At 37.7% G+C, this 18040-nt stretch overlaps 1 protein-coding gene across 1 annotated transcript; it reads left to right on the top strand.

Moving 5' to 3' along the window:
• Positions 1–4705: 4705 nt before the first annotated feature.
• LOC128110017 (interferon-activable protein 203-like) lies at positions 4706–17749 on the top strand. The gene is made up of 6 exons (XM_052737697.1): positions 4706–4973; positions 6642–6763; positions 7771–7938; positions 13646–14062; positions 16035–16225; positions 17677–17749. The coding sequence occupies exons 1-6, from the start codon at positions 4706–4708 to the stop codon at positions 17747–17749; spliced, it is 1239 nt and encodes a 412-aa protein (XP_052593657.1).
• Positions 17750–18040: the final 291 nt, after the last annotated feature.

Below are 18040 nucleotides of genomic sequence, written 5' to 3'. Positions count from 1 at the left end.
TATTGTACAGCATATGAAACAATGGTCATGCATAGTACAAAGCTCTACAGATTCACAGTTATTCAAGTACATCTATTTTTATTCATCCACAAACATACTTATCACTATTTTTTATATCATCAACATTTCAACCACAGTGAGTTAGTTTCTGTCACCTTGAACATTATTTGTTTTCTTTAGTTTTAGATTGCTTGACTTGTTTTTTAATTTTCTCAGGAAAATGTAGGGTGCTGTGGGATAGTTAATTAGAAATATATCTCTATTTGGCTACTTTTAGAATATTTTAAAGACTTTCCATGTACCCATTTAGAGTTCTTAATGTGTACTTGAACAGAGTATTTCAGAAGTTGATTTCAGGCAAGTCCATATGTAAAGATATCTCTCTTGGTGTATCATTTATGTTTCTCAAACATTCTAAATTTTTTACAGATGTTTATACCTTGTTAATTTAGTAATTGAGAAATATTCTGCTGTATCTATAGAAATATTGTCAGTTTCATGAAATTCACAGATGAGTGTGCTCTTTCACATACATATGAAGAAGCTATGTGTGCATTTGCACATTTGGAACAAAATATATTCCATGTTGCTACTTATTATGGTACTATCAAGAAACATAAAATACTAAGAAATAACATACACTATTATTGATATATAAAATCCAACATTTAAACTATTTTCTCTTTCTAAGGAGATATTCTGGTTGCTTTTTTTCAACTTGACACAAGATAAATTTGAAATACCGGAGTTGAGAAAATGCTTACGTCAAAATTGCCTATAGGAAAGTGTTCAGTGCATATTCTTGATTAATGATTTATGTGAGTGTCTAACTCATTGAGGGCAGTGCCACTCATGTACAGGTGGTCCTAACTGCTGAGCAAACTATGAGAATCAAGTGAGAAATCACTGTTCCTGATGGCTTCTGTTACAGTTCCAGCCTCGAGGTTCCAGCCTTGAGTTCCTGCTCTGACTTCTTTCAGTAAAGTACTGTGATGTGGAAGTGTAAAATTATATGAAACCTTTCTTCCCAAGTTGTTTTTGGTCATGGTGTTTTATCCCAGCAATAGAACCTGTAACAAAGACAGAAATTGGTACTGGGTTTGTGGGATAATATTGTGACACACCTAACTGTGTTTTAGGAAGAATTATGAGAGAACTTTGTAACTTTGGGACATAAAAGCAAATAAGTGTTTAGAGATTAATGAACTATTGTGTAACTTACATGATAATGCAGAGGGCAGTGCAGATGATGAGGGCTTGGCTTGGAAATTTCAGAGGGAATATTGAGAGTCACTTAAAGAATCTACTGAGGCCACTCAATATTTTGAATTACAAATCTATGATTCTAGTCAGCAAGGACTCAAAAATTGGCTGAGGTTAAGAAGAGACTGGCATTGTTGAGGTATAACCTGGGAAGTGTCTTCTCACTGTCAGCACACAGAAGTGGAAGCTATGGCCCAGAGGGGGACAAGGCTGTCCCTTGTGCTGACAACCAAACTCTGTAATGTGAAAGACTCACCCAGTTGGTACTGGTTTTGGAGACCTGAAGGAGTAATATGGAATAGCTGAGGCTTGTCACTGTGAAAGGCTATGAAAGGTTGTGGTGAAGACAAAACCCAGGTCAATGTGGAGCCCAGAATTTTTGAGATGTGAGTACAATGAGATAACACCAAGAATAGCAGCAGGTGTCAAGGGAGGTAGCTTAAGCACAGCAGAACCACTATGTGTACTCAGATGGGAGAGCAAGAGTTAGGGAGATGCCAAGGCCCTTGGTATACCAGAGAATCTTTCACACTCTTGAATTTGATTTTACTTTGTTTTATAAGTATTTATGACCTAGTTTTCCCCTCTTGGGATAACAAGGTAGGTAACTCATTTTTTTTTTATTTTGTATGATCTCATTGTTGGGATATTTTGAATTTTTAAAGACTTTGGAATTTTAGAGACTTTAGATATTTTTGAGAGGCTTTGAAATTAGGAAGAGATTTTTGTTGTTTTAAAGAGACTGAAAATTTAAAGTGTTTAGCTTTTCAGCAGTGAGGATGAACACATATTGATATCCAGAATCTAGTGGGCATAGATGGCATTGATGCATGTGTACTATGTTATTTAACACTTGAAATTCTATTGAGGTTGGGATGATTAGTCTAAATTCAAAAGCAACACTTCAAAAACAAAATGAATAATCTCATATAAATGGAACCCATCAAATTACACAGTCTCTGTCATCACATAGGTGGTTGTGTTTGAAACAGTTGTGTTTTAAGAAGTACCAACCCAAATAAAAGCTTTCTGTTTTAGTTTTCTGTGGGATCTGGAGATCAGAATTGTATAGAAATTAGAATGCTTCTCTGAAGAAGGGAGTTTTACTATTGAGAATCAGTTTTACTCTCCCTTTTGAATATGAGATGGTCTATTTTTTAATGTTTCGTGGTTTACAGAGTATGTCTTTTTCTTAGTATTCTTCACCTTCCTGTCATGTGTCTTTGTGTGAATATTCTATTCACCTTGGTTTTCTTTGAGCATGGATGATGTTCAATTTTTCTCAAAAAAAAGGGAAGCAATTGACAGCCCTAGAAATTTAGTACCCAATCAAACTGGTGTCCATACAGGTATAATTCCCAAACTAAATTGATATATATATATATTGAATTATAATATTGGATTCATTCCATTCTCTGAAGACCATCAAGGAAGTATATAAAATGTGAGTGAGGTACAAAGCAGGATGCTAGGTCCACTGGGGAATTTTGGGAATTTCCAGAGTCTCAGTTTTTTGCTGCTTCTAATTTTCTAATTTGTGTTATTGTTTCTTTGCAAATTTTTATGATTGGAGTTGAAAGACCTGTGGACATAATAATAAGTTTAATTGTACTCGTATTTGGCAACATAAAATTAGGAGGTTCTCAAGTAGGAAATACGAGTAGTCCACTCACAGGTTTTCAGTCTCAGGAATGGTGACAGGTATAGCTTTCCACTCATACAGGCCTTAGAGCAAATCATAAAATGGATGGTTAACCCCACAACATTCATGCCACTGCTGCACCAGTGAGCATGTTGTCAGACAGGTTGTTACTCTACCTGCAGGCATTCACAACTAAGTAAAGTTAATGATTATTTTGTTCCTCCAGTACTGTGCCTAGTACTTCCCTGAATTGGAAATTCTAGTCAGTAGGGATGAGGCTTCTAGGTGAGTATCAAGTTGATTTCCCCATGTTCTGTGACTCAAGAACATGATGTCTTCTGCAATAGAGTCTTACCATAAAGTTCTGGAGTGTATCCAAGAGCATTGTCAATAGGCTATATGTTGGGGGGTCTATGAAAACTGACTGGCCAATAACTTCAAGAAAGCAAATTCATTCCTACCAGTGAGCTTTTTGTTAACCTGTGGTGTCTAGTAGAAATATTGTTTATATATTATAGAATAACTTCATGTTAATATTTTATTGATATGGATTTAGACAGATAGAAAGATAGAAGATAGATAGACAGACAGAAGGTAGATAGGTGTATGTATGTATGTATGTATGGATGTATGGATGGATATATGGATTTTATATATATACACATATATTCATACATACATACATATATATAGAAGGTCTACAGCAATAGGTTTCCATCTTAGTTTTAGAATTATATATTAGTGATAGTTACTCCTTTGTCTGCATCTTCCACTAGCTTACACTCCCATTACCAACATTGTTTAATTCTTAAGTTTGCAAAGTTTATGAAAAGTACACAGAGAAAGAAATGTGAGAATGGCTTGCCAAGCAATGAAAAAGAAATTAGGCATACCATAAACCTTGACAATAAGCGTATATTTTGTATATTTTAAGCATATGATCTCAGGAAAAAAATAAATGTAAATGAAGAGTGCAAGTTATTCAAGGACTTCTAATATCTTTTAGGAGGAAGAAATATTTTTAACAAGATAGAAAACTATCAAAAGATCTAGGTAGGATTTAAGCATGACATGGAAGTAGAAAATTGTGTCTATGAACAAGTAGCACCACTAAATCAACCCTGAAAATGGTAAAATGAGGAAACTAACAACATAATTCCATACAATAAATTCTAGGGTGCTGCTCTGAAAAGTATGTAGATGTTGGAGAAATTGACGGTAATATGATCACAATCCAAGCCCAGAAGAGACAGGTTGCTAATGAGGGGTGTTTGAGGCAAAGCCTAATGGACAAAGGTCAGTGGTTCAGCGTGGTCATGTGACTTCAGTCATTGTTCTTCCAGGTACACTATAACAGGATGCAGCCCATTTGCATATACATCACTTTAGAATGGGAAAAATCAGAAACCCATAGGCAGATATCCAGGTACAGGCTCCAGAATCAAATAAAAATGGAAAAGGGATCCATGATATTAACACTCATAGCCCAGACTCTAAACACTGCAACAATTACTGATTCCAACAGTTTTCTTCCACCACAACTGCCAATGGTCTATGTCACCTAAGATGCCTTATGGGGAAGAATATCCTAGACTTATCTATTAATACATAAGTTCTACATCCATTTTGTACAATGGCACAGCTTATGTTTAACTCTGTTTTTCTCTCACAGGCAATTATGGACATTACCAATAGACGTCACCCACTCACAAAGAATAACCTTGTGTTGGAGTTGTCTGTATAAGTTTGTAATCACATGCCCATTTTCATCATTTAGGATTGTCCATAATTTTAGAGATAATGAGTGAATACAAGACAATTGTTCTTCAACAAGGATTAGAGGATGTGGCTGTGGATGACTACCAGTTTAGGAAAATCAAGTCCTTACTAAGAAAAGAATTAAATCTAACAAAAAAGATGCAAGATGATTATGACAGAATTCAGATGGCTGACCTGTTGGAGGACACATTCCCAAAAGATGCTGGACTGGACAAACTGATAGAAGTGTGTCAAAGCATTAAAGATCTTGAAGACCTTGCTCAAAGGCTTAAAACAGAGAGAGGAAAAGGTAACATGGGAGTATCCTAGACACTCATCTCTTCTCCACCCTCCCCAAACTTTCTGGCTCCCTGCAGAGATCAGAACTGATATGTTGCTTTCCCAGTGTATACCTTAGAAATACTTGGGGTTGACGCATTTTAGATATCAACAAATCGATGATTTCAAGAAATCCTTTCTTACAAAGAAACTTGATATATTTCAGGGTAGACATCTTTTGCATTGGAAGTAAATTAAAAAAAATTAGTTGTTGAGATAGGTTAGAACACTCAACATGGTAGAAAACTAGAAAATGATAAACTAAAAATTGAAAAAATCATTTCTCGCATTTAAATACAGTATATATAATATTTGATTAACAATCTTACCCATTCATTAATAACTTTTCCAGTAAGAAATTTTATCTAATATTTTAGTAGAAGCCTGCATTTTAGAGATGTGAAGAAGTTTCTCTTTATAAAGTCACTGCATTTAAAAAATACTGGGTGTACTGGTACACAACTCTGACCTGAGATTTTAGCATAAGGAGGCCCAGTCAAGGAGATTGCAGATTGATAATACACTGAGTTATGTAGAAAGATATATGTCCCCAATATAGAAGTCCAAATACAATTTCACTATTTTGTTACATCAAATATCAAAATATAATTCTTTTTCTATGAATTGGAATGATTGTCTTAGAACGTAACCTATTGTTATTATCATAAATGATTTATGTTTGTAAATCAGACGGTGGGATAAGAGGGCTGGGACAGGGTTGTAGTGATTAAAACAGAAGTTTCAAAGAAGAAGAAGAAGGAGGAGGAGGAGGAGGAGAAGAAGAAGAAGGAGAAGGAGAAGGAGAAGGAGAAGGAGAAGGAGAAGGAGAAGGAGAAGGAGAAGGAGAAGGAGAATAGAAAAGCTGAACCCACTACACCTGGGATGGGCTAAGAATCCCCTGAGGTACTGCCTGTATAGGACTTGGTACCACTGGTGGCCTTCTCTTCAGGTAAAGACTCTGCAGCCAAAGAAAGTAAACACACAGAAACAAGTAGAGACAAAATAGTTTTTGAAATTTTTGCAGGATATTTGATCACACTGTGCACCCTGAGATTGTGTTATTTACTGGAAAAAAAAACTGTTTCTAGGTCTGGTGTGGCTCAGCCCTAGCACACAGCATTATTCTAATATCTTTCTGCTTGAATATTGTACATTGTGTTAAATCAAGTCAAGCATAGGTCCAGACGCAGAGCAAGCAACAAGTTAACAGGAAGTGAACATAGGATTGTTGAGAAAAAACAGAGAGAGTAAGAGGAAGTAGGGAGGATGGTTAGCCAGAAGCACAGGCAGTAGAAGTGAAGGATATTGAGTGTGAGATGTTTTGGTTTGAGACGGTACAAAAAAAGGGGGATTATGGGACACTAGGGGAATATAAAGGTCAGTTGGCTGCTTTCTCTGCCTCTGTGAGCTAGGAAGCTGTTGCCCCAACATCTGGCTCCTGAGTCTTTATTGGTAAATTTGAATGATTGAGGTTTTTTTAAAAAAAACAACAAGAAATCATTATTTTTTCTATACAAATATTAATGAAAGTGGAATAAATTATCAATTCCATTTAAAAAACAGTAAATAAATAATTTTGAATGAGCTTTAGAATCTTAACCACTTCCCTGGATTTATTGTGTTTTCTTTATCCCTACAGTTAAAGTGCAAAAGAAAGGAAAAAACAAAACTGCAGTGAAAAGAAGAAAGCAAGAAGAACCCAGTAGTTCCCGATCTCTTTCCACCGATAATGAATCAGACAAGAGCGAACCCTCTGCACAGGTAAGGTGGCTGGTCTCCCACCAAAAAGTTTCTCCCCAGGTTCTTTCCCTTCTTAACTCTTTAGGAAGATTCAGTACTCTATCTATCTAGTTCACGACTCTAGTGAAAACAGGCTTCTAAGTCAACAAATTCATAGAAACCTGTCACTCATTTAGTGTCAGATAAACAATGTCTCTAACTCGTGCAGTAAAACTCCAAGGATACAAACAAAAAAAACACTATGTGGCTTTTTAAGACTATTACTGAAATAGCAGTTGCTTTGGGATGTGGCTTTCATAAAGGCTGAATTAAAATACAGACTTTGTAATTCTACACCTCATACTCTTTGGCCACCACAGGGATAGGGTGAGATAAATATAATTTTTCTACACCTCTATGAGACAATCCTATATGTCTTAGGGTTTCCATTGCTTTGGAGAGATGTCATGACCACAGCAACTCTTATTAAAAGCCACCTTTGTTGGGGCTTGCTTACATTCAGAGGATTAGTTCATTATTGTCATGGTAGGAAGCATTTCAGTGCACAGGCAGACAATGTGCTGGAGAGGTAGTGTAGAATTCTACATCTCCACAGGCAGCTGTAAGAGAGAGTGACACTAGGCCTGGCTTCAACATCTGAAATCTCAAGGCCCACCCCTCAGTGACACACTTCCTCTAACAAACCACACCTACTTCAACAAGGACACACCTTCTAACAGTCCACTGCCTTGTAACCAAGTATCAAATCTCTGAGTCTGTGGGGATCATTCTTATTCAAACCTTCACACTGTACAATACATCTGCTAAGAATGAGGTGTGCACAATGACACAAATATAATTAGAATCCAGTAATAAAACAAAAATTCTTATGGTCTTGAAAATATTATGATTTATTTAATTCTAAAGACATTAATACGAACTGGGGATAAAATTGGATAGAAAAGCACACCTTAGCATGTACAAAGCTTGGGATTCTATTTCCAACACATGGGGAAATCAATAAGGAAAGAAAAACATTCTTCTTTCAGGAAATGAGAAAAGAAACCATAAAAATTGAAGGCAGTAAGAAAATGAAGCTTACCCAGGAGCAGACTCAGCTTCCAGAACCTTCAGGAAGCAACACACAAAAAGATGAAGGTTGTCTTCAGACTCCTCAGAAGCCTATACCAACACCATCCAGCAGTTCCTCAAACAAGGTACCACTTTCCAATTCCTAATCCTTGGTCCTTCCCAAAGCATATTTCTGTGCAAACTACAACCTTGGAGAAACTTCTCACTGATTCAATACTGCAAAGACTTTCTTCATATTATTAAATAGCTCATTAAGTTATCTTATCATGTATCAAAGCCTCCATGGTAGTAAAAATGTGAGTATTTATGAAATGATTTCTAATGATGTCAATGAACTTACTGCTTAGAGTTCAGAAGAAAGTACAGGGGAGACAGACAGTAATAAACACAGGAATGTCTCAATCACCATTGCCTAGTTTCTTCTAAACCCTCTTCCCTTTGATGGTGACCCAAAAAAAGGTTACTTTCACCATTCTGTGCTCTTCTCAGCAGGTGTTCTAACACATGCAGTTTCCCTGCTTGGAAGTCTTTATCCTTGTTCATTCACTGACCAAACACTGTAAAACTGTAATGGTAACATTTGTTGAGAGTCAGTTTCAGACCTCTCCCAGGCATTCACTAAACTCTCTCAGCTATTCCTCATCAAATGGAACTGTAGTCAGAAGTTTTCCTGTGTCCTGCCTGGTCTGCAGTTGCTCAGACCCAAGAAAACACACAGAGGCTTATATTAATTAAAACTGCTAAGCCATTAGCACAGGCTTACTACTGACTAGCACTTGCACTTAAACTCAGCCTATTTCTGTTAATCTATATGTTGCACATGTTCTGTGGCTTTACCTGTGTGCCATTATATACTGCTCCCTGAACAGCAGGCTGGTATCTCCTAACTTACCCTTCCTCTTCTTAGAATTCTCTTTGTCTGTTTATCCCACCTATACTTCCTGCCTGGCTACTGGCCAATCAATGTTTTATTAAACCAGTGTACAAAAGCATTATCCCACAGCAGGGAACAGATTCCTGTTCCCATATTGATGCCTTCTTAATATAATTACAATGACCATAACCTTGAAAATAGTTCTCATCTAATATCTTATCATCCATTCATCAATGGTGTATTTTGAGCTCCTGACTTCGATGTACACAAATCTCCTTATTTTATTGCTTGGTACAATTATGTTGAATATTCCATGTGACCAACATTTAATCTTTTCAAAAGGTAGAGCCCTGTTATTTAGCATAGGAACTCCTTAGGCACATCTAATTAACCATGTTTGTAAATGATGATAGCAATATAACTCAAAATGTATACAAGCCTGGAAAAAAGTCTACTGTTAGTAATAATTTTGGCTTGGATGCTATCAGCTTCACAGCAATTGTTGCATTTTAGAAGACTTTTACCTTGAACAGTCAAAAACATAAAAAGAAACCAGTAAAAATGGCCATTACAGTTATATGAAGGCATTTGCATACTAAATTACCTTCTTATAATCTTTAAAATTTTATACTTCTAAGATTATATAAGAGTAATGGAGACCCTAACTAGATCTGTTGCCTATGTACAAGTATTGCTTAAATATGTAGAAATTTTATTTAACTGGAGTTATGGTAATTTTTAAAGACCTAAATACAGGTTTAAATGAGTCTAGATGGGCTTCAGGCATGCTATTCCAGCATGCTGTCAACTGAGCTACATTCCCATCCACCAAAATCTATCTATGTGGTCCATTTTCTTAGGGTACTTGTCACACGGTTTCAATCACATCACCTGAATGTATTGGGGGGCCTGTCTGTGGGCATAAGGATTGAATATTTGATGAACTGAAAAGTCTACTTCAAAAACAGTACAGAAATAGCCAATTTTTACTTAAAGCTGCATTTCCCACAGAATAACGTTAGAAGTTAAACCAAACCAGGTAATAGTTGACCAGTTTTGTAAGATACTTTGAGCTAGTATTCCATCCCAGACCATGAAAATTCAACACCTGAATTTTAAGAGAAGTTGTAGTATCAATTAATGAGGATGGAAGGTAGGTATTAAAAATACCTAAGTACATTCTCAAATCCTTCCTTCAACACAGGAAAAGCTGACAGGGTAAAAGTCCTCTTTCAAAAAAGAAAGTGAAAAGATGTACTTCATCTCATATTCAAAAACCATCAAGCAGTATTAAAAATAACTCAATCCTATTTTCCTTTAAAAACAGGAAAACACAAGCAGCAAAAAACATAGTACCATAGAGACACAAGTTTCCCAGAAAAAACACCAGCTTCTAGAATTGTCAGCAACCAACAACTCCTCAGCTGTGAGTGAACTCCAGACTCTTCAGGGTCTTTCGGCCATAGCTTCCCGCAGTATCCAGGCTCCTCAGGCACCTCTAGAAACATGCTTCACTTTAAAAATGCCTCCGGGCTCTGCAGCACTCTCTTACCAGAATTTTCCAGTGTCTTTAGCATCAAATTCCAATATACATCTGAACTCTCCAGTGCCTCTAACACTGTCCAGTGGTATCCAGGCTCCTCATGTACCTTCAGCAACACCGTGTAGTAATGTCTGGATCCTTCAAATGCCTTCAGAAACAGTGTCCAGCTCTTTCAATGCTCCTCAGATGGCTCCAGGATCAGTGTCCAGCAGTGCCCAGAACATTCACCTACCTACAGCAGCAGCAGCCAATAACAAACAGTTTCCTCACAGTCCTCAAGTAATAACATCCAGATGTGTCCAAAGCACAGGAGTACCTTCAGCACCATTGAAGGTCATAAAGAAGCCTCCAACGAAACAATCCAGCAATGTTAAAGTTCCCCATGCTCTTCCAGAAGCAATGTCCAGAAATGTCTGCATCACTCAGGTGCCTCAAATAACAACATCCAGTAGCATTCTGACTCCTAACTCTGCTACAGTAAAAGCACACAGGAATGCCAAGGTCCCAGGTCTCTTAGAAATAGGAGGTGCTTATTCCCTGGCTTTTTTGGCATCTCCAGGAACATCATCTAGTAGTCTCCAGGCTTCTCAGGTACTTCTACCAACAACATCCAACAGTCTTCCAGCTCCTCAGGTTTCTATACCAACAGGGACAAGCAGAGTCCAAACCACTCAAACACATTCAGGAGCATCATCCAACATAATCCAGGCTCTTCATGTTCCTCCATGGACAGAGTCCAAAAGTGTGTGCACCACTCAAGTTCCTCCAGGAGTATCATCATATGGTATTGGACAGGCACTTCCCTGTCCTAAAGTAAAAGCATCAAGGAATGTCCATGCTCCTCAGATGCCTTCATCAACAGCATCCAAAAATCTCCTGGATCCCCGAGTGTCCCCAACAACAGCATACAGTGCTCTTCAGACTTCTCAGTTACTTCTACCAACAACATCCAACAGTCTTCCAGCTCCTCAGGTTTATATACCAATAGAAACAAGCAGAGTCCAGACCACTCAAACACATCCAGGAGCAGCATCCAACTTCATCCAGGCTCTTCATGCTCCTCTACGGACAGAGTCCAGAAGTGTGTGCACCACTCAAGGGCCTCAAGGAGTATCATATGGTACTGGACAGGCTCTTCCCTGTCCTAAAGTAAAAGCATCAAGGACTGTCCATGCTCCTCAGATGCCTTCAGCAACAGCATCCAAAAATCTCCTGGATCCCCGAGTGTCCCCAGCAACAGCATACAGTGCTGTCCAGGCTCCTCTGGTGTCTCCAATAACAAGAAGCAGCAGTCCATCAAGGGTAAGGAATTTCTGTTCTCACAATATAATGACAGAGATTAGCCCAAACATGGAAGGCTTCTTCATTAATCTATATGCACACATTATCTTTCATTTAAATAATCACTCATTTTTATTGTGTTTAGATACTGATCCTTCCCTACACTCAACTTTAAAATACTTCGTATGGTCTACTCTATTAAGAAAATGTCTGACTCAGTGTTCGCCTGATCATGCCTATTCTGTAAAGAGTATAGTGAGACACTTGCTTAATTAATTTTACACCTTGAACTTTTTGTCAAGGTGTTCCTTTCATATTGTGAATTGCTGCTCCAGTTATATTGGAAATGTACTTCCTGATGTTAAAACACATCGATCAGGAATCAGAGTTAAACCCCACCACTCACAGGATGAACTCTGTATGTTGCCAAGTCAAACTTCAGAGATTGCTACCAGTTATAGCTGCCTCCCTGAGCTGGATACCCAGTTGGCCATGACTGCCAACATACTTCTTCTTCTTTCAGCTCTGCAGGGTTGCCTCCGTTTCATAGTCCTCTCCTGATGTTCAGAAATTGAATGGGATACTGAGGAGGCAAGTTGTAGACAAATTTTCAAACAGTCCTATTAAATAACAAACACAGAGCCAAATACAGAGGTAATAGCCAAAGAGATCAGCAAACTAGCTACGAGCCATGATTAGACTTTTCTCACCCCACCTCGCCACCTTTGCTTCTCCAGAGAGCTTCTTCCTGTGTCTTGTGCTTTTATTGCTTTCCTGTTCTGCCTTCTCATTTGCTCTAAACCCAGCCACATGACTTCCTCGTCACGGCCTTTCTCCTTTTAAAATCAAGTCAGAGATCTTTTCCACATAAGTTTTTAGTTTTTTACTCTATTTATTTGGTAGAAATATCCATTCCAATATAATATCTTCCCTCTGCATTAAAATTCCTGTAAAATAACCAAAAAGCAGTGGAGCTTTCAATCCACCCAATCCACATGTACTTCTTGTTCTTTCTTTTCTACCAAGGCCAATTCTTTCTCAGCTTCAGGTGATAATTCTCTTGAACTATTTCAGTCCTTGTCATCTTTTAAGGTTTTGAACAAATTACCCAGTTTATCATTTTTTACCCCAGCAACAGTTCGTAGATGGGGAATGTCTCCAAATAATCTTCGAAAGTCATTACATTGGGCACCAAATGTAGATGAATTTCTAAACAATCTTATTAAATAAGAAACACAGAGCCAAATACAGAGGTAATAGCCAAAGAGATCAGAGAATTAGCTAAGAGACGTGACTAGCCTTATTTTACCACCTCGCGCCCATAGCTTTCCCAGAGAGCTTCTTCCCATCTAACCTGTGTTTTTAATTGCTTTCCTGTTCTGTCTTCTCATTGGCTCTAAGCCCAGCCACATGACTTCCTCATCACTGCCTTTCTATACAGACCTCCAGGTCTCTATGGTTGGCACTGAAATTAAAGGGTCATGTCACCATGCTTGGCTGTGTCCTTTACCACATAGAGACTCTGCCTGCCATGTGATCAGATTTAGAGGGTGGTCTACCACGGCCTGACTTCTCTTTGTGGATCCCTGACTTCTGATCTGCAGGCAAATTTTATTAACATACAAATAAAATATCGCATTTCAGCACAAATAAAGTATCACCACAGCAAGTTATGAAAGTAAAATGACTTCAGGACATTTTCTGGTCTCAGGATTCTCCTCTATGTCTGCTATTATAGAAAAAGAAGAGTTGCTAGGCTGAACCCTTTTTGAAATAACAATACATGAGGGCATCTTCCTGGGGCTGCCTAACTAGCCCTTTTACAAGAGATGTGACTGTTTAGACAAGGTTTTGTAATTGGAATCTTCAAAATGTTCCTACAAAGAAGACTTGACTAGAACATGGAGGCCTTGGGTTCATTCCCCATAACTACAAGAATAATCTCTTTATTTATCAGGTATGATTAGTATTAAGTGGAATCACTAAGTAGTGATTTAAGTAAATCTCCATTTCTTCCTTTATCTAGGTTATAGTATGGCAATCATTGCTTAGATGTTCTCCAATCTACTCAGTGGAGCTGTGTCTTAGGATTTGTCTGAATTACGCATGTTTAACCTGTGTATGTTTTATGTAGACACCAAATAACGGAAACTTACCAAAGAAGCCTTCTAAAATAGAAGGTCACCATCGAGTTGCCAAAGAAGTGATGGTGTTGAAAGTAACAGAACCATTTACTTATGATTTGATCAATAACAAAAGGATGTTCCATGCCACGGTGGCTACTGAGACTGAATTCTTCAGAGTGAAGGTTTTTGACACAGCCCTAAAGAACAAGTTCATCCCACAAAATGTCATTACCATATCAGATTATACCGGTGTCAGTGGATTTCTGGAGATTCGTAAAGCTTCCTGTGTGTCTGATGACAATGTTAACCAAACAATGGTTATCTCAAATACACTGAGGAGAAGAGCCAATGGAACTCCTAAAATTAAGGATCTTTTCTCTCAAACAAAAGGAACATATGTGAATGGAGAGTTTGAGGTAACTAAGGTAAGCCACTACATTATTTGTAGAATGCATTTTGCATTCTGAGATTTTAAATTTTAACTTGTCACTGGAGTTTGCTCAACTTACTTAACAGGAAATAATCACCTTTCATACCAGAAAGAGATGAGTAAGGTTTCCACACTTTGGATATTGGGATAGTCTCTTACCATTCCTCTCCTCAAGGTACCACCATGAGAATTCTTTACAAGGAGATTCATAAATAACCTTTGGCATTTTTCTGACTATGACGATCCATCTAGAGACATCCTATTCCCAGACACTGTTCAGTTTATAGCACACTTTCCTTTTAGATTCTTTTTCTTTGATAGTTTCCTTACCCATCTCATTGGCAATCAGTTGTGAATGAAGAGTCAAACTCATAGACTAGATACAGTTTGCAATGATGAGAATAAAAAACCAAATAGACAATTCTGCCCTAGAATGAAGCCTTGTTCAACAAGCCAGGATTATTTCTTTAATGTGTCCTCATTATCACATTCTTTACTTTTTATCAAGATCTTTTGACTGAGTGAATACTATTTTTAAATAATGAGAGAAAAAGGCATTTAACAATCTAGTTTAATTTCACAATTTATAACTAGGCACAATGAAAGTGAGGAAATTTAAGGAATTCTGTGACTTTTGAATGTTTCTTTAAGTGCTGATGTACTAATTCATTAGTATGCTTGCTTGTTCAATGTATGATTTCATAATTCATTGTGTATGAATCAGTCATGGCTTTTCCCTTTTATCTATGCTGCTTTTGATTATGCTGCTACATTTGGTTATACAACTAATAAGTAAACTACATGGGACACAAACTAAAACACCAGAAACATTGCTGTAAATTTAACTTTTGAGGGATTAGGAAGGAATAGAGTGAATCGATGTGTGCACTGAGCAAATGTGATCCATTTAAACAGCAGGTGTGATTGTGTGTGTGTGTGTGTCTGTGTCTGTGTGTGTCTCCGTATGTGTGCCTGTCTGTCTATATGTTGGTCTATTTGTTTCTCATGCTATTTCTTCTTTATTTCTGTGAGTTTGTTCATTTTGTTTTATTCTTATTGGTTTTTCTTCTTTATTTGACTGTTTTCTTAAAAGAGAGACAAAGAAGGTGTGGAGTTGGGAGGGTAGGGAGGTGAGGAGTATCTAAGAGGAAATAGGGGAGGTGAAGCATGATCAGAACATGTTGTATAAAAATAACTTTATTTTCAATAAACTATAAAATAAATGAAATGAAAAGGGACTTATAACAGTCTTTCTCAGACATACAATGAGCCACAAGTAGCCTTTTCTTCTCAGGTCTCCTGGATGTACCTAAGAAACATGCAGTGGTGGCTAAATGGGTTTTGCCACTTATTTTTGTTGTTGTTGTTGTTGTTGTTTGTATGTTTTAAATTTGGATACCTTACTTGGGATCCTCAAGAAATCTCAGCTATTCTGATATGTTACAGCTAGTACTTAAGAAGATACTCATCTGTTCTAAAGACCCCCAGCAGAAAAAGACCTCAAGTAGGTAAAACTTAAGAGAGGCTTCCAAGGGCTGCAGTGATGGCTCAGTTATTAAGGGCTAGGCACACAAAACCTCCAGAGTGATTTCCAAGAAAAGATTTGTTCACCAAACATCTTCACCTCTTCTGTTCCTGTGATTCTATTTTTTCAGTTATTTCTTTATTTTGCCTGTGAGGGTTGAGAGAAACACAAAGGCCATGAAAGCAGTGTGGAAGTCAGAAGGGAAGCTCCACAAATGAGTTCTCTCCTTCCACTCTAAGTCCTGGGAATTGAGTGGTAGTCAGGCTTGCCAACAAACACCCTTACCCACTCAGCCATCTCACTGGCCTTTTACCTGTGATTCTAAACCTAAGAGCCATACTTGCCTTGTCAGGGATAGGTTTATGCTAACACTCTTTATTTCTCATAGAAGTGATAAGCTTTCACATATTTCTTAAAAGATGAATGGTAACTTGTTTTTCAGAAAAATGAAAGGGGTGACTTCATTTACTATGGAATTGAAGATGATACTGGGAAAATGGAAGTGGTGGTCTCTGGACCACTGACCTGTATCAAGTGTGAGCCAGGCAATAAAGTTCAACTCATCTGCTTTCAATTGACCTCAAGAGAAGATACTTGGCAGCTGAAGTCTGTAAGGCATAGTTACATGCAGGTGTGTGCTCTGGGAAACACCATTCTTCCTAAGAATCATGTATTATTTTAATACTCTAGGAAAACTTGATTGTTGGCATTACATAGAAAATCCAACAAGTGGAGGAAAATTAAGCTTTGCCCATTTAATAAGTCAACTTCCTTCCATTATTTTTTAAGTAAGACTTTTTAAATCATATAAAGAAAGTAAATTCAGAAAGACTCAAAGTTGTTATATGTTTAGCTAGATGATAAAAACTATCACATTTCTCAAAGCAGAGAGATAATTTGACAAGACTTGGGTTAATTAGGATGCTTGTTTCAAATTATGATTCCCTGATTTTAAGCATGAATCTATTTAGTCTTAACAATAAAATCCTGGAGTCACATATCGAGGGTAAAAGCTGAAAGATCAGAGAAGCAGAGCAGCCAGCTACCTGAGACTTCTTACATCTATGAAATCTCTGAGGGAATGGGGAGATGCTATCTCTATGAATCCTCAGAGTGAAAGGGGCTGAGATCCTGTTTCTATAGCCTTATATTCCTGTCTCCACCTGCCTAGTGCTGGAACTAAAAGTATACACCACCAACACCTGGCTTTCTTTCTCTTTTAGACTTTTTTGACCTCCTGTAACCTAAGCTGCCCTTGAACTCAGTGATCTTCCTGCTTCCTCCACCCAAGGTCTGAGATTAAAAATATGTGCCACCACTGCCTGGCCTCTTTTAACTAGTGACAAGCTCCACACTCTGATCTCCATGAAAGCTTCATTTGTCAGAAAACAAACAAAATATCACACAACACTGATTTTTGTACTGGACCAGAGCCTAAAACTCAAAGAACCTTGGGGTCTTCCCCTATAACATTCAAATACTTTCTGTTGCAGAGGACGATGAATAGAATTGGAAGGTTCCCAAGGATGCCCTGGGCAAATCAGACCACAATGTGCTAAAATCCACAATCTTTGTCATACATACACACTATGAGGAATTGATTTTACAGTTTTTTAAAAAATAGTCACTATTATAATGTAAACAGAAAAAATATAAGGGACCACTTGTTCATTCACATAGGTATGCGCTTACAGTACCATCTTTCTCAGAAGCTTAGCCAAACTCCCAAACCTGCCCCCATGGCAGCTGCACCAGTAAAGCCTTGTCTTCCTCCTCCCAACCTGCCTGCTGTGTGACTCTGCACCTCAATCTTTACCTCAGGGACTGCAGCTCTTTCCTCTCCACTGTAGCTCTGTGACACACCCACTCTTCCACCTGTACTCAAGCCTGTAGGGCTGACCAGTTAATTCCATAGTCCCCAGCAAGGGAAGAAAGATGACTCCAGGGACAGAGAGGCATTTAAAGAGATAGGACAGAGTGGAAAAGGGGATGTGACTCATGGTGACTAGTCAATAGGAATGTAGAGAGAAGTGTAGAACCATCTGTATTACAACGGATCTGACCTCATCATTTTCTTCCTTAAGGTCATCAATGCCAGAAGGAAGGTCATTCAACCCTGATTCAATTATGAATACCTCTCTAGAACCATACTTCTGAAAACCTGGATGCCAAGGATACTGTTTACAGAAAGAAGACCCAAGTCCAGAAAATAAATGTGTATAAGACATGTTGAAATACCATATCTATAAAAACAAGCTCTTAATTCTTGGAAATGGTGGTTTCCTATATTCTTTATACATTTTTGTATTATCTAAAGTCCATGTTTTGTATCTATAACTTTGCTAATTGTTAATCTAAATGTTTTATATGTAAAACTTAAATAAAAACTCCTTTTCTATAAAGGAGTGATTGCTCAGAAATCTCTTTCAAACATTTGAGAGTTGGTAT

The sequence above is a fragment of the Peromyscus californicus genome, unplaced genomic scaffold (assembly GCF_007827085.1).
Source record: "Peromyscus californicus insignis strain IS unplaced genomic scaffold, ASM782708v3 Scaffold_14__1_contigs__length_90479793_seg_2, whole genome shotgun sequence".
In the NCBI taxonomy this organism is placed as follows: Eukaryota; Metazoa; Chordata; class Mammalia; order Rodentia; family Cricetidae; genus Peromyscus; species Peromyscus californicus.
Note: the sequence above shows the minus strand (reverse complement) of the source record. Positions and strands in the feature narration are given on the sequence as shown.